At 44.1% G+C, this 24,376-nt stretch overlaps 7 protein-coding genes across 7 annotated transcripts in view; 4 read left to right on the plus strand and 3 right to left on the minus strand.

Moving 5' to 3' along the window:
* Positions 1-24,376, minus strand: part of LOC126561167 (UDP-glycosyltransferase UGT5-like) — a gene marked incomplete at its 5' end in the record, with an annotated part of 199,997 nt that overhangs the window by 21,696 nt on the left and 153,925 nt on the right. The window lies entirely within an intron of this gene.
* Positions 3,497-6,081, plus strand: LOC126563123 (trafficking protein particle complex subunit 3). Its single transcript, XM_050219745.1, has 2 exons — positions 3,497-3,550; positions 5,571-6,081. The coding sequence occupies exons 1-2, from the start codon at positions 3,512-3,514 to the stop codon at positions 6,066-6,068; spliced, it is 537 nt and encodes a 178-aa protein (XP_050075702.1). The 5' UTR covers positions 3,497-3,511; the 3' UTR covers positions 6,069-6,081.
* Positions 4,068-5,145, plus strand: LOC126562521 (nuclear transcription factor Y subunit alpha). The gene has a single exon (XM_050219061.1). The coding sequence runs from the start codon at positions 4,068-4,070 to the stop codon at positions 5,130-5,132; it is 1,065 nt and encodes a 354-aa protein (XP_050075018.1). The 3' UTR covers positions 5,133-5,145.
* LOC126561668 (uncharacterized) lies at positions 7,588-13,693 on the minus strand. The gene is made up of 6 exons (XM_050217956.1): positions 13,298-13,693; positions 11,098-11,161; positions 9,858-9,963; positions 9,342-9,618; positions 9,084-9,252; positions 7,588-8,997 (listed from the first exon to the last, which is right to left on the minus strand). Exons 1-6 carry the CDS (start codon positions 13,684-13,686, stop codon positions 7,588-7,590), a joined length of 2,415 nt encoding a protein of 804 aa, XP_050073913.1. The 5' UTR covers positions 13,687-13,693.
* LOC126562641 (lambda-crystallin homolog) lies at positions 15,652-17,366 on the plus strand. Its single transcript, XM_050219200.1, has 3 exons — positions 15,652-15,739; positions 16,389-16,767; positions 16,836-17,366. The coding sequence occupies exons 1-3, from the start codon at positions 15,696-15,698 to the stop codon at positions 17,358-17,360; spliced, it is 948 nt and encodes a 315-aa protein (XP_050075157.1). The 5' UTR covers positions 15,652-15,695; the 3' UTR covers positions 17,361-17,366.
* Positions 17,649-18,453, plus strand: LOC126565961 (alpha/beta-tubulin-N-acetyltransferase 9). The gene is made up of 3 exons (XM_050223160.1): positions 17,649-17,725; positions 17,811-17,920; positions 17,984-18,453. The coding sequence occupies exons 1-3, from the start codon at positions 17,649-17,651 to the stop codon at positions 18,451-18,453; spliced, it is 657 nt and encodes a 218-aa protein (XP_050079117.1).
* Positions 20,286-23,838, minus strand: LOC126562447 (arf-GAP with dual PH domain-containing protein 1-like). The gene is made up of 4 exons (XM_050218958.1): positions 23,570-23,838; positions 21,349-21,574; positions 20,486-21,264; positions 20,286-20,413 (listed from the first exon to the last, which is right to left on the minus strand). Exons 1-4 carry the CDS (start codon positions 23,649-23,651, stop codon positions 20,349-20,351), a joined length of 1,152 nt encoding a protein of 383 aa, XP_050074915.1. The 5' UTR covers positions 23,652-23,838; the 3' UTR covers positions 20,286-20,348.

The following is a 24,376-nucleotide window of genomic DNA, read 5'->3' on the forward strand; positions in this document are numbered from 1 at the left end:
TATCCTCACCTCACCGATGGACCTGCTCCTCTACAATGGCCGAAAACTTCCACTTCACAACCCTTACAGCATCTCAACCCGACTCCGCTGCACGTCACTGTCGAGATGTCATCGAGTGCCACAACACGTTCGGCTTTTGATACTTAATTATACCGCGTTGATCCAATTAAACCATCATTACCTTCCCTTTCCCGATGGGCAAAAAGGCATCAACTTTGATGATTGTCAATGGGATGTGTGCAAAGGACGCAATGATGTTTTTTTTTTGTGTGTGTGTTTTGGTTTTATTCCCATCCATCAGCTATCCAAGCTTCGCGTACTACTAAATGTGAGTGCATCAGACAAACCAACGTTTTACTGACCTCCTGATACGAGAAGGTTTTAGTACAACGAGGGAATCAACCTACACTCCTGGCAGCAAACTGTCTGCTGTCTGTTGGACTGCTGCCAGAAATAGTTTCCCGATTGCATTTGATATCAAAATATTGGCATTATTTTTGGGATGGCTTTTGGATGCATTTTCAAAGCAACGAACAGTTCTATGATTTTTGTAACTTGCTTGTGAATAATTTTTATATTTGCATAAAATATTTTTTTCTATTCTTTCATTGTTACTAAAGCAAACAAATTGTTCATTGCTTCAAAAACTCGGGTAAACTTCCTTTTTTCCTTCGCCTCCAAAAAGGCGGCTGTAATTGCTGTTATCACACCCGCAAAACACACGATAACAATGTGCAATTACATACGCAAGCGGTGGCCCAGCAATGCCTTATCATTTACCAAGCTCTGCTAAAGAGCGTATTTGTACGACTCATTGCCAGTATGCCGCGCATTACCGGCCACCATAGCCAGAATGTCGTATGCCATTTAACGTAATGCTAACTTACTGTTAAAAATGCCTCAGCTTATTGAATGTACAAATAAGTATATTTTCTTTAGCAAAAGCATACGAAAGCAAGGAAGACAAAGGTTTTTAAAACTGGAGAAAGCAAGTGTTTCTATATGTACTTGAGTCGAACAGTACCACATTAATTCCGTTCATTGCTGTGGACTTGCTCGGTTCGTGACGGTAGAGATAACCGACCTGGTTGGTCAATCATATTTTAGGGATACGATTCCTGAGCAGACAATTGACTTTATCATATGGTTGATTATATACCCACCGAACACATTTTATGCTGCTCATTGTATTTTGAAAACAGACGAATGTAGTCAAAGATCATTGGACTTGCTTGGGTTTTGAAACTGTTGAGTTACTTTTACCCATATCTGGAGTGTCAGTCCTGCTTGCAAGGCACGGTTTCGTTGGCATGTAACATCTACCTCTAAAAATTGGTCGGTCGTTAATCGAAATTTCGTATATTCAAATTAATCCAATTATTGCTGCTACCGATGTCGGCCCAGAACCGCACGAAACAAAACAGCCTTCCCAAGGGGCTAATTTTAGGCGTTACTTAATCAAATCGATATGCAAAATTGGATACGATTCTTTCTGTCCATCTTTCGATAACCTACACACACACACACACACACACACATACAGCCATCAGCTGGTGTGCTTTCCGGGAAAACTTAAGGTGACCTTTCAACCGCCCCGGGGAGTGTTCAACGCAACGTAAGCGCTGAAACACACGGAAACAAATGCGATAATAAAGTCAGGGGCCACACATGGATGCACCGTTCGTTCCATCGGCCGTCCCGTTAGTGCACTCGTGCATCGATTGATTGGGGTCAAGGTTCCTCCTCCAATCGGTGTCAGTTCGGCTGTGTTAGCCTGCCCACGCACTTCAAGGCCACAGGGACGTACGAGTTCTTCTCGGCGGATTTCGTTAAAGGAATGTTTCAATGAACGGGTTTCATCTTTACGGTGCGCCTGCTTATCAGTCGTAAGTACTTTTCTCTCTGCCTTATCTGCTCTTTTATGCTGTAAATGGAATGTTAACGATAGTGATTCGTTTCAAACGCTTTTGCCATTTACCTTCCTCCTTCATGCTTTTGGATCATATTGCTTTATTACCATCACACCGAACCAAGAAGGACCAGAGAGCAGAACGAAAGCAGAACGCCTTTTTTTTGCTGTGTTCACTAATTATGAAGTTTTCCTTCTGCACAGGAAAATCTTTAAACGTGGCTTTTGTTGAATTCTTGCTGCTTTCTTGCACACCCACCTGGTTTTTCAATTCTTCACACACATCAAAGTAAACTTCGCACGCTTGACGACGATGACGAACTTGGTGCTGGATGATATCATTCGAATTTCCCACCCCCTTGTTTCACGAAACAACAAGCACCAAACGACGGTTCCGCTGGCTCGTATGGATCGACTACAACTTCACAACAAATCGGTGTTGTTTTCTGTTTTTGGTAAGGAAAACTTCGCCTCGCTCTAGTGGGCCACCGTGAACGGTTTGACGTAACACCTCGCACCAGGCTGACTTAACTCGGAAAGAAGGTGACCGTTTCCGAGGCCACTGGCTTCACTGGCTCCTTCTCACGGAAGGACATACCTTTCTCGCACACCACTAACGATTAGCCACACCACGATAATAAACTAGGGCGGACACCTCATTAACACCACGCGCTTATCATCATACGATGATGCATCGGAACTTGGATCACTGCTTTTCCTGACTGAATGGTACACTGCGTTGGAGCATTTGGAACAGTTGGACACTGCCGTACCCGCTACGTACACGTTACGCCATACTACACCCCTTCCTGTTTTCCACCCCCTCACACACTCACAAAACCTTTTCCACCGTGCCAAAAGCACTTCGTATTACCTTTCGCAAAAACTCCTCTTTCGCGGGGTTAGCCACAAGCACCAGAACAACAACAACCACAAAAAACGACGGTACACCGCGAATTGGAATGGAATTGCCAATTTTGCAACTGCACTGCGAACTCTGGCCACTATCACACCGGGGGTACGCGGAACCTTTGGAAACCCCTTGTCTCTTGGAACGGGAAAAACGCGGGGGCGAACCGCCTGATACGATAAGACCACACACCGCGCAGCGAGAATAGGATTATTGGCGAAAAATCGAACCTCCTGCTTGTTTCCTTGCTTTTCTGTCAGTTTTTGGTGCATTTTACTTTCGGGCACAGTGTGTGCAGTTGTTTGCTTACCGATGACCATTCGTGTTTGACATTTGAACAACTGTCGCTGGAAATTATTTTTCCTTATGTGTTAAATTTTTTTACACGGCACTACAAGGCAAGAAAAAATTAAGTACCCATTTTTACTAAATTTGAAACTTTGAAATTTGAAATTTTAAAATATTTTTGATCATTATTTTTCCCATTTTTCCCCATAGAAAACTCTCGATTTCGTAAGCTTTTGACCGTACGACCGCACACTATCCAACTATGCCAACCCAATCCAGCTTGTCAATGACGCTTCTTGTTGACACCACAAAACATACACGAAAATTTTGTTTTCCATCGGAATAGTGGCCTAAATCGAACATCTATACATAAACAGCACCGAAAATCTACAACCAACTCAAAAATGTCTCGCCAAAGCACTCGCCTCGATACAAAGAAAGTGGTAAGCGTTTAATTCCAGCCTAGCGGCTCTAGAGAAAATTCCACTCCCGGCGACGGCTGTGTGTTGGAGAAAACTTGCCGTCTTCCGCCAGGGCATCGTCGTATTATATGCACAACAATCCTCCTACGCCCCTTTGCGAGAGCAAAAATAACTACGCATACACTTTTCCCGGTTGCATTCCGAAAGCAGAGTTCCGAAAACAGCCAAACTCCTCTCAAAATGCTTCGTTCTGCATCTCTGAAAACGCCTTATCTTCTTCGTCTTTCTGTTCTCTTTCCTCAGTGAGGAGTAGTGAAACTGCGGGATCGCCATAGGCGTTTCATGTTTCGTATCCACACATCTCGTTGGGTAGCGTCGCTTCGGATTGCTCACAGTATACGCGTACCGCGAACGCGAACAGTAGTGTGTTAACGTGATTTGTTCCTACCTTCCATAAGTTTTGTTTGGACCTGTTTAAACAGTCGTAGTGATTAATACAGGAGAGTGGATTTCCGGTACAGCAGTTAAGCAGCTAACTATGCTAGCGATGAATAACGCAGCTAATACGTTCGGTGGGATCACCTTCTCCGATATGACCGGAGCCACGGGGCCAGGCACGGGTGGCCTGCAACTGGTGCAGCTAAGCCAAGTCATGCCAGACCCAAACTCGCAGCAGCTCTTTATGCAAAGCCTGCAGCAGCAGATAAACGGAGGTGCCCCTGCCATACAAGTCATACCGATCGGAGCTCTACCGCAGCAAACGGTAGCCTTGGCGCAAGGTCCTCCACCCGGCACCACAATACAAGCCGCTCCACAGCAGCAACAATTTGTACAGTACACACTCGATGGACAGACACTGCTGTACCAAGCATTTCCCACCCCGGAAACCGCATATCAGAGCGTCAATCTGCCGATCGTACAGCTGCCAGCCACCCAAACGATAGGAACCGCGGGTACGGTTCCTACATACGGGAACATTGCCAACTTGCAAGGTGCTCCGGTCACATTCACGCAGATTCCAACGCTCACACACCAAGCCATTCCTCAACATCATCCACAGCAGCATCTGCACCAGCACCATCAGCAACTACAAACTGCGGCAACGATCGATGCGAGTGCATTCCAGAACATTGTCACTGCACCACTCACCATTACACCTACCGCCACCGTTGTGCCGGTTTCGCAACCACAAATCCCGATGACTACACCGATGACCACAGTCACTATTGCACAACCCCAGCCTCAAGTAGGTGTTGGAGTCGGTATGGCCAGTACCAGCAGTAACGCCAGCAGCAGCAGCAGCGGCAACATCAACAGCACCGTTACACCAACAGCCAGCACTAGCGGACACATCTCCATCGCCACGGAGTATACTCCAACTGTCGTTGCAACGGCTTCTGGTTCAGGCACGGAGATGGAGCAAGAACCACTGTACGTTAATGCCAAGCAGTATAAGCGCATCTTGAAGCGACGACAGGCTCGAGCCAAGCTAGAAGCGATGGGCAGGATACCGAAACAGCGGCCAAAATATCTCCACGAATCACGCCACCGACATGCGATGAATCGGGTCCGTGGTGAAGGTGGTCGGTTCCATTCGAAATGAGATGTGGTGCGATTGGAGAAGCAAAAAAAAGATACGTGACGGCCATGAACGATATAGATTTCACCGATGTATAGACGACACACACGAGCAATGAAATACTTTTAAGCAGTTCTAACTTCTTATTTGATTCTTGACACCTCTTCTGTAGGATATTGCCCAAGATTTATCCACAGTCTGGATATTGAGTAATCGAAAGTCGTACGTGTTACCGACAGTACAATAGTTTAAGGAAAACCTCCACGTAAAAGGTCGTTAAGATCGAAAAAAATACTAATTTTAATGTCAATAAAAATGTTAACGTAGTTTACCTGCGCAAAGCTTTTCTTTTCTGTTTCTTCTATTCCCCCGTTCAGTATGCTCTGTTTTCGGAACTCCTTTCGGCATTAACCGCCCTCTACTCGTTTGGCTCATCTTTTATCCTCTGTTCGCGCTTTGCAGAACTCGGAACTGCTGACCCTAACGTACGGTGCGCTCGTGTCCCAGATGCTGCGTGATTTCGAAAACGTCGAAGACGTTAACAAACAGCTCGATCGCATCGGTTTCAATATGGGCATGCGGCTGATAGAGGACTTTCTGTCCCGTACCGGATCGGGCCGTTGCTTGGATATGCGTGAAACAGCGGACAAGATACAGCTCGCCTTCCGGATGTACCTAAATGTGCAGCCGACCATCTCGAACTGGGCTGCCTCGGCGGATGAATTTTCACTCATTTTCGACACAAACCCACTGACGGAGTTTGTCGAGCTGCCGGCGGACTATCAACAGCTACGGTACAGTTCCATCCTCTGTGGATGTATACGGGGTGCGCTGGAAATGGTACAGCTTGAGGTGCAGTGTTGGTTCAGCCAGGATCAGCTGAAGGGTGATGCGACGACGGAAATTCGGGTGAAGTTTGTACGTCGGCTGGAAGATGCAGTACCGGCTGGGGAAGATTAAAGTACCATACGCATTCCGTTAAGCCGCATAAGCCGTTTCTATAGACGAATCCTTTATCGAGACCGAGCACCCAGCGCGCACTCACTTGATATTCTTTGTTAAAACAATTACAATAAAAATACATTTCATGCAATACCGACACGCGGAAGCTCTAAAAACCAGAACTTTGTGTTTTTTGTAGTGGTGGAAACTCCGGAGTGGATTAATGAATCCACTCTGACTAGCACGTACAAAAAAACATGAGTTTTCGGAAACGTAAAGAAAATTGGCTTACTTACATTTATTATTTAAAACACATCTTCGTTCGATTTCTATTTCGTAATGAGTTTTGGTTGTTTTTGGCACTTGTTCGTTCTTTTCCCGTATCCCGTGGTTACCGTCCTTTGTTCTGAACGATTGATGAGTTTGATCTCTTCTTCCTTGCGCTCGTTAAACAAGGCAACGCTTGTCGCGATTATGATTGTTGGCGATATTGCACGAACAAAATGACTAGGTAGCAAAAAAAGCACATAACTAACTTACAATTTAAAAATAAAACTGTTTTCCGTCCTTCGTGTCGCAGTTTTCGTCGTCCCGCGATATCTACTCATGATTTTAATGAAAGATCAATACCCTAATGCTAAAAGCTGACAAAAATAACCAACTCAATCTCGTCTGCTCCTCTCCATAATAACATGATTATGCTTAAGCTATAACCGTCCGTCGTACTAAATCCTATTTCCTGCTAAAGTAACAAACTAGCAACTGTGTTATATGGTTTTGCAACATATTAGGTATAATTTTGTAATATTTGGCACAATAAAGAATGTAACAGCGAAGCTCTAGAGGCGCTTTCATAACAGTAGATAGATCATAGATATAGGTACGTAAGGGAAAGTAATTCTATAAAATACTAACATAGCATTAGCGGTTGAATTCTCCATTTTCTTATACTTTGCTTATGAAAATCTCCTCTCAACGTATAGGAACAATAAAAAAAAAAAGAAAAAAGATAACAAACTCACTCTTACTCGAAAGTTTCTCGAAAAACACAGTCCACGATTACCTTCATGCGTGTGTATGTGCTTTTCCCCCTGGGGGAATCAAATATAAAGACAAATGCGAAATCTATCAGGCATTTTTGAGGGAGAATGTATGCTCGTTATATACGTTAGAGTAGAAAATAGAACAGATAAAGTTAAAGTATAGAAGATCACTGTAGGGAAAAAGTCGATGGGATAGCAGCAGTAGCATCAACAGAAAGGCCTATTCACAAGCCGTGAGCATTTTCTTCTCTTAAAAACTAAGCTTTTTCTTGTTTTCGCTTCGCTTCCATTTCGCATGGGGTAACGGACAAGCGCCCCAACAAAATAGAACCATATCAGCCAGGTGTCCTCTTAGGACTGTTGCAATCTCTCCTTTCTCCTTGTTTCCTCCTTTTTTGTTTGTTTATTATCCCTAACACACAACTGTTCTGTCGCTATTAGACGTTTGTACTGCGTTTCTATTGCACATACTGTTTGTCACTCACCCACAACACTCAGTTGATTATGGCACTACTGCTATTGTGGCAATGGATTAGGCTCGAGTGTGTGCTCAGCACCTTTTTAAGCGTTTCCAACGTTTTCAGACAAATTACCACGCAGCAACCTTTCGAGTGACCATCCCGCGGACCAGCACACGAACAGTTCTGTAAGCTTTTCAACATATTCGTCAGTGGTTCGAGCTGGTCGGTTAGTTTTGGACCGATGCCACCTATTCCGCTGTCGTCGTTTGTGACCGGTGGTGTGGCTTTACAGCAAGAAGATGGCTGTTTCGTGGGTTGCTGTGATTGCTGTTGCTGCATTCCCAGCAAGTTCATATCACCAGGAACACTAGATTGCGTTTCAATCGATGTTAGTTGTTGCATGTGATCGAGTTGCTGCGGTTGGGACATGGTTGGTATCAAAGCAGCCGGAACATTATACGCCGCACCAGTGGAAGCTGTGCCACGGCAAGGATTTTCCGGCCCGCATCCTCCAATGCAACCCTGCAAAGGATCACACTGACAGTTTACACAGCGGCAGATATCTGCATCAGCCGTAATGTCCTTCAGAGTTTTCGTCGAACTCTCCACTGTAGTGATAGGACCGGCCATCAACATGCTGTTTGTTTCATTTTTTCCGCTTTCCATTTGATTAACCGTCCCAAAACCACTATTTCCCAATTCGGCTCCATTCGAGGTGGTATTTAATTTCGGCAGGAACTCCTCAGCAAACAGCTCATTGATTAACTTTTCCGTTTCTTCTTGCTCTTCCTGCTTCACTCCACCTGCGCGCTGTTCACTGTTCTGAATTGCACGATCAATCTGTACAGTGGCGTTAGCACTTTCCATCAAATTTTCATCGAAATAATTCTCGATCGTAAATACCTGCGAACCGTCGGTGGGAAGATCACCGGTAAGAATGGCTGATCCACCACCTCCAGAAGGTACAGTGGTGTTTGTTTCCGTGGACGGTAGATAATCAGCAACGTTAACATTGAACGAAAGATCCACATAGGAAGGCACGTTGGTGGGTAGAGCTACACAGGCGGACGTTACGGGATCGAGTGCTGCTAGGGGTTTGGATTGGAGCATCGAAATGTCGATCCACTGTGGGTTAAGCTCTTCTTCTGCTGCCAGTGCTAGTTCAAGGGCTTTCGATTCGTGGAAATCGTTCACCTGTACGAAATTAAATTCATCTGCAGGAGGTACTATGCTGTTTAAAGGATCTGCGGGAAGAGCTTCAACGTGTTGTTGCACATTCGTTGGTGGTACCGGTGGAGGTTCATTTACACCATCGATTGCACCACCCGATGTCCCGTCTAATTCATTCTCATCGTCTATCAGCACAATATCGTACGAGGACATTTCCGCTTCCTGATTATCCGCAACCTTCTTCATCTTGGATGATTTGGAGAACTTTTTCTTCTAAAAAAAAGTAAAAAAAATATAAGTAAAAAATATCCTGAAATGAAAAGTGATGTAATAGAGCAAGCAAAATTCATTTTCCTTACTGGCTTTTCGTGTGTTTTCGAATGTGTTTTCAGGCTATGTGGTGTGCTGAAGGATTTGTTACAATCGCTGATCTTACACGCAAACGGCCGCTCGCCTGAATGTGTCCGGATGTGCGTTTTCAGATGATGGGACGCGGTGAACGCTTTGCCACATTTATCTTCCTTGCATCTGAAATGTACGAAAAGAGATTGGTCATTTTTTCCGCACCTTTTAAAAAATATATATTGCTTATTCCGCAGCAAAAAAAAAAGACGCACTTGTACGGTCGCTCCTGAGTGTGAACACGCGAGTGTTTCTTCAGATCACTCAGCGTGGTGAACACCTTCTGGCAGACGGCACAGTTGAACGTTTCGCCGTTGTGCAGCCGCTCGTGTGCCCTCAACCGGTACCGGGTGTTGAATGCTTTGCGGCAGCTGCTCTCGCTGCAGATGTACGGTTTCACCTTCGTGTGGACGCGAATGTGGATCTTCTGGCTGTAGGACGTCAGGAACGCTTTGGTGCAGCCCTCCTCGGTACATTTGAACTTGTATTCACCTACGCCGTGAGTAAAGCGCGAAAGGAACACAAAGAAGAATGAATATTATATTTTAACAAAACCAACAGAATCGTATTTTCCGAAGCAATCTCGCGTACCGAAAGGTACTGTGTACTTATGCCTTTCCCATCGTGTTAGCAAAAGAAGATGAGCATATATATTAGTGCAAGCATCAATGGATGAAATGGTTTGTTAAACACACACCTTTGCCCGGTCGATTGTGCCGGATTGTACTTACCTCTGTGTGTTTTCATGTGCGTCCTTAGGTTACCCACCGTACTGTAGCTCCGATTGCAGCTGCCATAGTTGCACCGATACCGGGCCAGTATTTGATTGTCCGGACCCTAAAAGACACGAACAGACACGATAAAGCGAGGCGTTTCAATGCAACATCTACATCTTTCATCTACTAATTGGGTGTAATTTTATATGCTACATATAATTACTAAAGGATCATATTAATACAACAGATATACCAGGAGGTCAACAACTTGTTTACATTACAGTTTAACCGGGAGGTTTTCTCTACAAAAAAATCGTTTGGGTAGGAACGTAAGTATTTAAAATAAAAAACTAAGAAAGGATAAGTGTACTTCCTTGTAACTACTCGCTTACTAAATCGCTTCTTTCTATGTTTTTTTTTTTCATTTTTATAATTTTTTTGTGATGTGTGTATTTAATTTTAAATGGACAAATACAATAACGTATGCATTTAAAAAACGACCTTTTTCAGATACTTGGAAACATTAAGCGGTAAAAGATACTGTAACCAAACAAATTTCATTATTTTCTTTAATAAGTCTTTAATTTAATAAAAAATATCCAATCTTTGCCTTATTATTTTGCTGCCTTTTGCCGACACTTAAGCCATAACAGTCAAAACATGATTTGGTCATCTTTTTTGTGTTGAAAATTCGTCTATTTTATCAAATCATCCCTCACTTTGACCAAGCAAATATTTTGCTTTTTAAGATTTTCCACTTAAAATTGACCTAGGAAATTGCGATCGAACGGTACTAGGGACACACTCAGGATGACTACTTTGGATCCCCCATAATCCTCTAACGCTCCTTTTTTTCCTTCCCTTCGAGCTTAAAATGAACGCATGACAAGATCCAGACTCCCACCCTCTATAAACTTTCCTTTTTCCATAAAAAGCTACAATCTGATGGATATTTGCCCGATCGTATCCGAAGGACAGAAATTGTAACACAACGGCCGACTTTTCTCGTTCCCGGAATAACTCTCAAATGTTAACAGTATGTAGTGAACTAGTATACATTGACCACGCACTGGTGGACCGACCACCAGGTGACAGCGTAAGCGCATGAAAAGTCAGAACATTTTTGTCGTTTTTTAAATGCATACGTTAGCTCTCTTTTTGCTCCCAACTGCAGCTATCACACTAAGCTCATTAAACGCTAGTTTTTTTTTGTTGCATAGATTATGTATTTTTTTACATTTATCTAAGTGTGTACCTCGATCGTGATAGTGGCATGCGATGGCTCTCCGTCTTCGTATAGAGTATTGTTTTCTTTATTACTGAATAGAGGAACGAATTGGAAAACGGAATTCATCAGCATCAGTACGACGTCTATGTTTTATGTTTTTTTTTTTTCAAGTTAAGTTAAAGAAAGCTGATTAAAGTAACGAGGAAATGCGCTTGATGAAAGGGCAGTACGAAAAAGGAAATATGGATAATTATTTGTTATTAGGCAAACAAAAACACAGGTGCTTGAATGTTGGGGAAGGAATGGGTTATTTATGATGAAGGGAATTACATTCCAGCTACTACCAAAAAGAAGCTATATTACGCTACTCAATTTGTTATTCATGCTACGTCCCAAAGTCTACTTCTAAAACAACGTAACAAATATACACCCTTTCTCTCGCTCTCTCTCTCTCTCTTCCCTGCTCTTTATAGAGTTATTAATAATTAAGTATAAAAGGGCCTTCGTCCGGTTGGTAAAAATCGTAAACATGTTTTTATGCTTCACAGACCAACGATTGTCTGTATCATTCTTTCCTGACATTGAAGTAATCGCCGCCGTTTGAGACGGATAATAACGATGCTGCGGAAGGGACTCAACCTCCTCCCTCACAGCCCGTTTCCCACCGTTCCCTTCCATGTGAATGAATATGTTTTCATGTTTACACCCAACCGTCATGGTGCTATTTATATACACACGGCACACACTATTGCACCGGCCTTGCTTGTTTAGAGAGTGGAGGAACACACACACACGAAAAAGGGTACCAAAACAAAAAATATCAGCCAAAAACTCATTAAGTGTGGTATTAACACTTCATTTGTGTACTGGGGCAAATGGCAAACATATGAGCCGGACAATTTCTTGTAACCCAATTAAACGCAAAAAGGTCAGCACGGTTCCATCGGTCGTGCCGGCGATCGTTCAACAGGTGCCCCAATGTTTCCGTAATCCGGGTGGATTTTTTTCTCATTCGATCGGTGTTCATGTGATCGTGTGCTCTCACGGAGGAAAAGCATTCCCCAAAAATTATCCGCACCAAACTGGCAATGCACCTGCAACGATTATGGTATAAACAGATACAGTTTTTCTTGCATCTTCGCGCGTGTGTGGACGTTTCACGTACACGGGAAATAAAAGAAAAGTTCTCTTATTCTGGTCTCGTCGTCTTCCCTCGCGGCCTGCAGACAACAGCCGGTACAGTCGGATCGAGATCGAGCAGAGAAAATACAACACCAATTTGCATCGCCCACACCGACCAAAGTGGCCACGCTTCTCAGTGATCTCAGTCTAGGGAGTGCTGTGCGCGTGACGATGCTTTAAATATATAATCTTTCCTTTCGGGTTGTTTTGTTTGTAATGACCGAAACGATTTATTCTTTCCCTCCTTAAGTCCCTTAAGTTGGAGTAGAAAAGAAAATCATTATTCGTGGAGTGCTTCTTCATCTTAGCTATGCCAAAAAACCGTTGTTCCAATTTGTTTGCCCACGCCATTCGGTCTGGGGACTCTGCCGACATAAACCACCGACTAAACCTCACCCAGCAGTGGGCCCAAAACAATCGACTCGAGTCTCTAAGATCCGTTCGAGCACGCTCGCCATCCGAATCGTGCCGCGGGAGAAATATCCTACGACAAAGTAGGAAGTTCTATTAATAAATATTTTGGAAGCGGGCGTACCGTCGAAACCGTCGATGGGTCTTTTTGAACCCCCTTTTTGATCGTCGGAACGGGTTGGGGATGCGAGGCAAATTTCGCGTGGGAAAAAACGGACAAACTCTCACTAATTCCATCCAATGTTCTAGGGTGCGATGGATGGAATGTGGTCCCATAAAAATTCATCCTGCGGTCCCGGGAGATTTTAACGATTTAGATTCAACTTCTCTAATCCTCTTTCGATCATTGTATCGCATTTTGTAGCACATAAAACTTAAGCAGGATCATGTTAAGGTATGCTAAGAAAAAGGGTGTGTTAGGTAGAGTGCATAACGAAGGGGAAAACCAAATCGTAAACAATAGCCGTTTTAGTTGATAAGAGAGTAGAAAAGTTTGTGCAGAAAATGGAATTGCAAAACACTACAGTAAGGCCAGTTGGGTGGAGGAAAGATTTCGGTTCGGTTGGCAGGGCGAGGATGCAAACGAATGAATAATCAAAGGAAAAGAAGAAGTAATCTAATGTCTTCTATGTACCATCCTCCGTCCTCATCCAGCTCATCGTCTATCTTTTCAAACTCAACCAGAATACTATTATCATTGATGTCGCAGAATGGGTTGCCTTCGCTGCCACTACTACTGTGCTGCTCGTCCGATTGCTGCTGGTGTAGCAGCAACTGATGCTGCTGCTGTAGCTGGTTTTCTGTCGACTGCTGAAACTTTGCATCACGCTCCTCACCGCCCACTGATCCGATCCCGTCCGCTGACGGTTCCACCATCGTCGTCATCATGTCCAGCGGTACGAGATCGAACGGATTGAGCTGATTTTCTTCCGCCAGCGTTTGAAAGTGCTGCGGCACTTGCTCGTGTATCGCACGTTCTAGTGCATCGATATAGAACTGGCTGCTGAGTGCAAAACTCATCATGTCGGCCTACACTTGCTTGCACACGCTAGAAATTTACCGAAACCGGACGCGACCGAGAGTTGCTCGCGGAAAACTTTTCGCAACCACTTTCCGGACTTTTAATTTCACTGTTTTTCCTTTCTATGTCGTCTTTCGTGGGGGACGGATTTTTTATTTTTATTTTAACCCCATTTGACATTCGTTTGACATTTGTGCAATGGATGACGAACGGTGAGCTGTTGCTGTGCTCCCCGGAATGGGTAACATTTGTAGGGTTCCAAGGATGACATGAAGTGCCGGGGATTGTTTGTTTTTTCGTGAGCAAAACATAAACACTGCCCATCTGTTCGAATATTTTCCACCAAAAAGCAATAATTTCAATATTACACGATCAATTTTACTATTCACAGTGAGTAAAAAAGCATTTTTTTGTATTCCACTCTACTCTACTCTACTTTGTTTGCAGCTAATGGAACAGTTCTCATTTCATTTCATCATGTTATCATTTCAAAGCATGTTTTGAACCTGCATAAATTCCCTATCAATTTTATCATTACTTCACTCATAAAATAAGCATTTTATTACCTCCATATCACTTTCAGCTGTCCTGTAATGTTCTTCTTTATTTTCTGTAGTTAGAAAATGCACTTAAAAACTTCTTGTTTTGCTTTATCAGTTGCCACTAAACCGTATCAGTTGACCCCGTCACTGTCTCTACCGAACAAAATGTGTCCATCACATCATGCAATCCGATTCAAACTAGACGGATGGATGATTATGTTGTTGGACGTGAGGTGTCAGCATAATTCAATTAGAAGAGACAAGGAGAGGTCCAGCCTCATAGTACACTGGCTCCTTCCGGGTGAAGCAATGATGCGGTAAATTATGCTCGTCGATAGCCTCCAATTAGAAAGGGTTAATTGGTTCGCTTGAGTGAAATCCATACAGCATAAGAACGATGATAACCCAAATAATTGGTGGTTTGTTAAGTCTAGGCACTAGTACGCATTTGTAATCTTCCAAGGGAGGTCTCTCATAATCAGGCCCAATGGTTGACATAAAAATGGAATAGATGGATGGATGAAGCCGCTTATGTCTGTATATCCACCGAAACGGGATGCGTTATTTGTATTGTTGTTCTTCAACAACACAATACAAGCACTTGGTACGAGGTTTTAAAACCAGCAGCTATCAGTGCTCATATATTTATCAGTTCTTATCTTGAACAGGCGCCTTGCCCGTTTTGTTTCGTAGCTGGCTTATCCTTGATCAAACTGAGAATCCACACCAGTGAGGGAGTGGTTATTTTAATGCAACCAAAGAAAGAATTTTTAAATATTTCCAGCCTTTTTATAACAACCGAGAAAACCCATGAAAACCACCTTTCCTTGTGCCAATTGATGCGCGGTATCGCGGTATAACCGCCATCCTAGCGCGATTCAAACAAGCACCAAAAGGCCACACATACCGGGAGGTGGGGTTAAGCATCGTACTTCACTTTAAAAAACAAACATACGCGTATCTGACCGTACTGTTGACTGCGGACCAAACACACGCGACTCGTTTCTCCCTTGCGACGGGTCACACTGCCTCTGCTGGTGCCGGTTCCTCGTGTTATCTACGTGCAGCGTGAAACTGCCCCAAGATCGATCAGTCGTTACCATACCCTCTGCTCGACAGGACGGACCCTTTCGCTTCGTAATTTCATTGATTGCTTGCTGTCGATCCGAGCCATTCGAATAGCAATAGAGAAGCCGTGACACAGCATTCCGGTTGTGGAGCTTTTTTTCTACATCCCTTGGACAAAATAGTGAAAGTATTTCCTTTCCTCGTAGCTATTGTGTGAATGTGGTTTGATATCCTACATTTTTGGGTTTGAGTTCTATTCAAGTGGTGAGTGTGATTGAATCAATCAAAGTGTTACGGTCACTTTGTATCATATTAATATATATACTACGGTCTATTTTTTATCCCCTACTGTTCCACGCTACACGTTTTGAACACGAATAGATCGTTGCAGATTGGCAAGCATGGCAAGCAAAATGAAGAAAGAGAAAGTTGCCATCATCGGAAGGTAAGTAAAGAGTACGTTAAGGATTATTAAAGGTATATAAATTTGGAAAATAGCACAACTTGTCAGTCTAGAAGTTAAAATCAAAAATCACCATTAAAATAGTTACAAAATTTGTTTAACATGAAGGACTCTTGCATAGTATTCTATATCAAGAATTAGAGTAATAAGACCTACAGAATGCCTCCTCACAATAAACCGATAAAAGGACTTATCTTTCACTTGTTTTATATTTATGCTTCAATATTATCTTACTCTCAATATTAACACAACACTTAAGAGTGCCCTCAGCGTGCACCGAAAACGCGCTTCAACTGCTCTCAAAGTTAAAACCGATCGATTCGTCTCAGATTACGTGTTAGTGAAGAATTCCTTTTTCTAGCACACATAATCAAATGAAGGGCACATATGTTCTAGACCCTCTTACCGCTCTTACAAATGGGCTGTGATTATAGAAACACAATTAAACTCATTCAAACGGGTGCATTCCCGACTGCATTGGACAGCGTAGCAGAGATAGCGCAAAGTCACCGCAAACAGCAAACACAAACACACCCGACTGAACGCTGACCTAGTACTGACATTGAGCGACCGTTTTTACTTCCTTCTCGGTTATACCCACCCACCCATCCATCCATCCAATCTCGATCAGCGGTCTCATCGGACGTTCCTGGGCAATGCTGTTTGCCGGCGTTGGCTATCAGGTGACCATCTACGATATCATACCCGATATCGTAGAGAAAGCACTGAAAGAAACCAAGCTGGAGCTGGACAGTATCGAGAAGCAGGGTCTGTTGCGAGGTAATCTATCCGCGGCGGAGCAATTCGCTTGTATAAGCGGTACGGACAATCTGAAGGATGCCATCACCGGGGCGATCTACGTGCAGGAGTGTGTCCCGGAGCGGTTGGACATCAAGAAGAAGCTGTACACGGAAGTGGATGGACTGGTGGGACCGAACACGATCCTGGCCAGCTCGACCAGTACCTTTATGCCTTCGCTGTTCAGCGAAGATATGAAACATCGTGCTCAGGTTGGGGAAATATTGCCTCGAGCCAGGTTAGAGCTCAAGTATTAATCGTTGCCTTGGGCTTGCTTTAGGTTCTTGTAGCTCATCCGGTGAACCCACCGTACTATGTACCACTGGTAGAGATCGTTCCAGCACCGTGGACCAAGCCCGAGTACACTACCAAGGCACGGGAACTGATGACGGAAATTGGTCAAAAGCCCGTCACACTTTCACGACAGATCGAAGGCTTTGCACTGAACCGCATCCAGTATGCAATCCTCAACGAAACCTGGCGTCTGGTGGCGGACGGCATCCTTAGCGTGAAGGACATTGACGTGGTAATGTCGGAAGGTTTGGGCATGCGGTATGCATTCCTTGGCCCACTGGAAACGGCACATCTGAATGCGGAAGGGATGCTTAACTACTGTGAGAGGTATTCCAACACGATTTATGCCGTCAGCCAAACGATGGGTCCGACACCTCGGATGGAAGGCAAGGTAGCGGAGCAGGTGGCCAAAGAGCTGGAGGAGATGGTACCGATCGATAAGCTGCCGGAGCGGCGTGCATGGCGTGATGCCTGTTTGACGAAGCTAGCTCAGCTGAAGAAGAATATTTAGGATTAAGTGACGATTTTAGAACATAAAAAAAATTGTCCTCTGTAATGCATAGCAAGTATGCAGAACTATAATAAAAGCAACATTTTTGCATAAATTACACGATGGAGAGTAATCACTAAAATACGATAGTAGACCAAGATAGATGTCTGTAGATGTCGAATCGTTACTCGCTTACTAATTAAAGATCATCATCACCAAGATAGATGTCTGTAGATGTCGAATCGTTACTCGCTTACTAATTAAAGATCATCTTATCATCCTCTTTATCAGGCCATCTTCCACATCGTCATGAAACTTAACGAACACCTGCAGATCGTTGGCAAGAATGTTATTTTAGTCCCATACGAAAGCAAACATGTTGAGAAGTAAGTGCGCAAATTCAGACGTTTCCTACGATCGAATCGACGTTTCCTACGGTCGGCGTGGCTAACCTGATAGTTATTTCAACAGATATCACCAATGGATGAAAAGCGAGGAATTACAAACACTAACCGCTTCGGAACCACTAACCCTCGAAGAGGAATATCAAATGCAACAAAGCTGGCGTAACGATGAAGACAGTGAGTGATTCGCTTAGGAGAACTTACCTTCGATAAATTCTTTCTTTGCTTTCAATTTTGCAGAATGTACCTTTCTCATCCTCGATCGTGAACGTTTCGAGCAAACAAAGGACGAAATTGAAGCACTCGTCGGTGATACGAACATTTTCCTCCAATCAAACACAGAAGCAGAAGATACCGATCCCACGGATCGTCGATTACTGGGAGAAATAGAAATAATGATCGCAGAACCATCAGCCCGGGGGAAACGTTACGGCTGGGAAGCGACACTGTTGATGCTTGTGTTCGGTGTGGAACGTTTGCACCTTCGCCAGTACATCGCCATCACGAAGGACACAAACGAGCGTGCGATTAGAATGTTCGAAAGGATGAAATTTCGGGAAACAAAACGTACGCCCATCTTCCAGGAGGTTAGCTTCGGTCGGCCTGTGGAAGAAGATTGGATTGCGTGGCTAAAGCAGGAGGTAGGATCGTACAGGATCGAGCCCTATCCGAATCAGTCGAATGTTTTACTTCAAGGTAGAGAAGCATGATTTTATTACTCCCTTCCTTACTCTGTCTGTACTGTCCCGGTCATCTAAAGCCAATCCTGATCGTCCTCTACCTATCCGTGGTTCGCGTTCGTGACCCCTGCTGTGTACGACTTTTCCTAATATTTAGCTATTTTTGGCAGATTATTGTAGTTCGCGGTTTATTCTTGTCGGAGAGAGTGACCTTTGTTTTGCCTATCTCTTCTTACATGCTTATCTATGTAGATTAATATTATTACGATGTTTTAGTTCCACACGCCACGAACACAATGTGTTAGGCGCGACCACTAAGTTAGGCTACCATTTTAAATAATTTTTCACAGTAAAATTGTACAAATTAGCAGCCCGTAACAAACCGACGGTACGATAACTTAGTGGCGTGTTCTTCGCTCTCGGTTCGTGACTTTTTGCAGTCACAAAGCCGGGGGGCAGTATTGATTTCATTGTTGCATTTCGATTCATTTTCGGTGTCATAATTTTTCACTACACACATACACCGTTTTACTATAGTTTGGTTTTACACGTCTTCGTCAAAAAAACAACGAGTTTGAGCAGAGTTTTGTTTTATGTAGTTTTTTGTCTGTGACACTGTATGTGTGCGTGATAAGAAATCGCATTTTAAAGACAATATACACACACACAGAATTAAAACCGGCCCTTTTTCTGAGAGCTATCGCTTGACATCTGGGTCTAGGAACAACCACTGTCATGCCAGCAGCCTGCGTAATACAAAACTACGCACACGCTAATTGTTTCGTGGGGTATGCTGACGTTATCTTGCGCTATGTGTCCACTCTCAACTCTTCAAATTTTAAAGATTCCTATCTAATATGCGCTTACGAATGCCAGAGTAAGTAGAACGTACTTCTGAATTTGATTTGTTTTTACTATTTCGCTTCACCCATTTTGGTAAACGAACGAAGAAATTATCTTTTTAAGTTTATCGGATAGTTATTTTTCTCATCTGTTCTTCGTACTCTACAAATCAGAAACAGAATCGCGTGCCTGTGACTTGTGCTATCAACAACATACGCTCTATCTTGACCGTTTCCATATTATTTGTTCTTGCTCTATTATAAATTGTTTGCATAAAATGCGTGCACGTGTGTATTTTCAATTAATATATGTATGTCCCTCGTTTTTGTTTGTGCAACTGTGCGCTTTGAAGCAGAAGGAGAGATATAAATATCAGGATGTGTGTGTAAAAGGACTTCTTAAGTGACTCGAACATAAAATGCGGATGTTGCCCAAGGCTTTCCGAAATGTTTAAATTCCCTTTGGGGTAGTCACCCCTGCTCGCTGTCTGTGTGTGTGTGTGTGTGTGTGTGTCTGTGGTGAATAAATAGATCGGTTTTTGGCGCATCCAACCAAGTACACTTAACTGATTTTTTGTGTTGTGTTGGGCTGTTTGGGGGTTAGTTTTTTCTGTTAATAAAATGTCTTACACTATCCAATACGTAGTAGCTACCCAACTTTCATAAACGTAAGGCAAATAAACATTATAAAAATAAATACCGGCATGCCCCGCTTTCTGGACAGACAGAAGTGTATGTAGCGGCTGCGGTGCGAAGTAAATTATTGGATTGTGCTTAAAAACGGATCAAAAACCGAATTGGTGCTTCTTGTTTCTCGTCGTATTATACTAAATTCCTTTCCAACTGCTAAGATGTGTTCCAATAATCTATGCATATGTGGTAGAGTGAGGTGTCCCCTAATTTCCTAAACGTGTCTTAAAACAGCAGTATGAAAAAGGTTTTTCTGTTTTGCCTTGCAACTAAGGTTGAGTTATAATGTTCCCGTACCAAATAATGCTGGTAGCGCAGATATCCCCAAGAGCACGAGCACTCATCATCTTCTCATAATAGCGTCAAATTGGGTGAAGAGTTTTGTACGCTATATTACCTACCCGTAAAGATACTCTTTGGGTTGGTTCCGCCACGCTTCCGGATTAATCGAGCACATACTAAAAACGGGGGAAAATAAATCCAATCATACGGCTGCTTTGCTTTAACCCATTTCTCTGTCCACTACCTACCCGAATTATCCTGCGGACTGAGTGGCCGTTCCAGTACGGTCTGTATTGCGGCAATCCACTCGTCCCGGTCTTGCTCACTGTGTGACGACATGTTATACACACGTTCCGGTGTAAACAGCGTAAAGCTGAAACCTTGATCTTTGGCACCGGGTGGCGCCCCTATCCGGACGCTGTAACCGTTCAGCTGATTGCCGAGAAAGATTTCCCCCTTCGGGTGCGCATCAAGCGGATCGTCGTGGTACATTAGTTTACGGTCGTCCAGTGTAAACCAGCGCCGTTTGTAGCTGTCCGTTGCCCGTGGGCCCGTCTTTAGCAACCATCCTTCCCGGGTGAAATCGTGCGTTAGGAGGTCGACCAGATCGCTCTCGGATGCGCTCGGATATGCGATCTGGAGACGGTGCAGCTTGGCGCAGCGTATCGCCATGTACCAATTGTTGATGACTTCTGGATCGTCGTGGTACACGTAAATGTGGCGCGTGGTGCCGTCCTTCATGAACGTTAGCTGGAGCGAGTTTGGATTGCCAATTTTCGACGGTGCGTACACAACGTTCAACTCCGATATTCGCAGATTCGCCTTTGGTTCACGCTTTTCCTTTACAAAGTAGCGTAACGAGTCGTGCAGACCGGACAGGATGAATTTGCGCGGCTGGTACCGGCTGTCCTCTTTGCCGCGCTTCATTAGGAAGCCTTCCATCCGGCCGGATGTGTAGCTGGGGCGTTCAATCATACAAAATTCCAACCGTTCATACTTCGCCCTTATCCATTGCTCGATCAACACTCTGGAAAAGGGGAAAGCAAATCATTCAGCAAACATCTGCATTAATGGGCCTCTCCCTCCCCCCTAAGGTTCCACCGCTACTTACTGTGGATCGTTTTCTTTTGGTCTTCGGTAGCATGCCGGTACACGGTTCTCGTACTTTAATCGGGCCGCCTTATTGCCGACCTCAATCATGCGCTGAATCTGGCTGTCCTCCCACTTGTCCAGCTTGAGATGCTTCACTTTCGATATGTGTGCGCCCATGCTGCGGTGTACTGCACAGCAGCGTGTGCACAGGAAGATTCCGATATTGTACGAAGCCCATTCGAGATCTGAAAAGTCGTGTCCAGAATTATAGATTAACTACAACAATTAACGTACATCAATAATCTAGTCGCTAATGGGTCCACCAGTCCTGACCCGGTAATGTTAGTTTATCGAAAAATATTCCTCCCTACGACTACACCCACTGCGCAACTCACCAATCGCGAACGCATCATAGTTGGCAGTGGAAAAAGGTTATTTCTATTTATTTCTTCAACCCCTTTCGGTGGGGTTGGGCCAAAAGAGGTGGAGAAAGATTGGTAGAAGCCTCGATCGGTAAAAATCAAAACAAACCCGTCATGACGCAACACGACGACACCTGTGCCCTCTGCCCTTTGCCGCTTCACTTGCTTCTACGTCTCCTTCCAGATCCAGTTTTCGATTTCATTCTCCCTTTCTGTGCAGCACAGCCCTTTTCGTCCACCCTCTCGGTCTGTCTCTTTCGAGCTTGTGTACAATATTGTCCTGGTTGAGAAAGCAGGGTTCGTCGAGTATATTTCATTTAAAGGGTTTAAACGTACTTGGTGTTGTATTTTTAATCTTGTTACGAGACAACATAACATAAGCGTCAATTTTATGGACTTGATCACGCTTGTTTTCCCACTATTTAATCGTGGGATCAAATCATACAACCTTAGAGCCCTGCATCTACCAAAGGAGAGCATTTGAATGAGAGTGGATAGGGAGAGAGAGATAAACGAAAGAACGTACCAAAAAGGGCCCACCAAAAACCTCAAAAATACAGGGCGCTAATAAAAGAACGCACGGGGTAACAATAATAACAACCCCAGGGCACAGCCCACCCGGCCTTCTACGATGTGTGTGTTTTTCTCCCCCTGGAGTGCATTAACCTTGTACCATTCCTATACCGTTTTCTTCCTTCGTCGTCTACTTAACAAAATACAAAAATACCACACACAGAGCCGCAGTGCGTGCGTCTACTTGTCTGTATGTGTGAGCAAGAGTGTGCTGAGAATTGTTTACGCTGGGTCTCCCACTTCCAGCCACATGGACGTTTATTATTGAGGGATTTTTATTGCCCTTTTCTATAACGAGCACTTTTTATCCCTCCCCATCTCCCAGTCCCCCACCTCTTCTCCTTTTCCTCTTCCCCTCTCATGTGCTACTATGATTCTACATTTTATAACGCCCACCAGGGGGAAGGAAGGTGCGCTTCACCTTCTGATCTCAACGACAAGCGCGTTTTCTCACTTCCTTTCACTTCTAATCGCATTCTACGCATTAATATTGCACCGTAGTTATCACAAAGTGCACGTGCAGAGAACGTGAGGGAGCAAGCGCCATCATCAAAACAGGATGATTACGCTGCTGACGGTGGTGAATGAATGAGAAGGGGTTGATACGAATCAAAGGTACTTGCTGGGACAGACGACGCGATAGCAAAACAAACCTACTGCTTGTGCTCTGGCCACTCTAATCAGAGAGGGATACAACTAAACCCGTGATCGTGATACGCAATGTAGCGCTGTTCTCTTTTACTATGCACTTTTGGGGGTGACCGCGATTAGGCAAAGGGGCTGATGGAAGGTGGGAGCCAGACAGACACACACAAGCGCGTGTTGCCCTGGCAAAACATAGGGCGCGCTGGGAGAGCAAAAGCATCTTAAAACACGGCCTCTGCCTAGATTGATGATGAGGTTGTGTTGTTTATGACGTTTCTATTGGTGTGCTTTGATGCGAGCAGCAGTAACGAAGGAAAGAAAAACAGACAGGGAAAGAGAATGAAAAAAAAACGAATGTATTATTGGATGAGTCATTATTTTGCTATTTGCGTTTCTACACCGACTGCCAACACCGCGCGCATACACACACGCCCCTTGGTCTAAAGGAGAAAACTATGCAACGTGCTAAACCACACAACCTATTAGCCTATTCCCGCCCTGAACACTTCCTGCTATTATAAAGAGCTGCGCTGTTCTCAGGGTGATGAAAGGATGGCAATACACCCACAGATTACAGGAAATCAGCGGCCCACTACATACTTTTCGAATCACAATCTGCACAAATGCTGTTTCCGTCCTGTTGCAGCAGCCGTTGAAGAATTTTCTCGTTTTGGTCAGCCATGACTGACGATGATGATGATGATGGCGATGTTGGTTGCTGCTGCTGCTGCTGGCGCTGGTTGCCCCGGCTGCGAGGAGTTGTTGTGTCGTGGTTGCTAAATTAAAAACAATCATCCACCACACACCACACACACTACGCGTGCACTTGCTGCTGCAACCACGGTGACGACTACGACTACGACGACGACGACGACAATCTACCCACAATGACTTTTTTTAACACTTCCACGAGATTTGTAATATTAGCCCGTGTTTTATTGCTTCAATTTCTTCCTTTTCCTACACGTTTCCTTCGGTAGCGGGGCCTGGAAATTCCAACTTATTTACGAAACGACCCCAACGTCGACGACGCACTATCTCTCCTCAGTGGAGGGAGTTTGGTTGTGAGGTGCACAATAACAAATTCTTTACGGGCGACGACCACGACCGATGGTGCTGCGGTACCATTTTCTTAGCATTTCCTCGTAAACTTTTGTTGCTCGCCCGAATGTTTTGCGTTTGCTAAAAGCACATTGCCGAACGATTTCACCTTTTCGCGTGGCTAGATTGCGTGGATAATTGCACAAATAGAGCGAGATTTATTATTTACGCGCATTTTCTACTGCAAAATAAGCACTTCTGTTGAGCGTGCGTGCACGGTTGATTCATTCTGCGATGGTTTGACAGTTTAAACGGTGACATTAGATGCACGACGTGTATTGAAGTAATAGGCCCGGGAAAATCGCT

This window comes from Anopheles maculipalpis, chromosome 3RL (genome assembly GCF_943734695.1).
Source record: "Anopheles maculipalpis chromosome 3RL, idAnoMacuDA_375_x, whole genome shotgun sequence".
In the NCBI taxonomy this organism is placed as follows: Eukaryota; Metazoa; Arthropoda; class Insecta; order Diptera; family Culicidae; genus Anopheles; species Anopheles maculipalpis.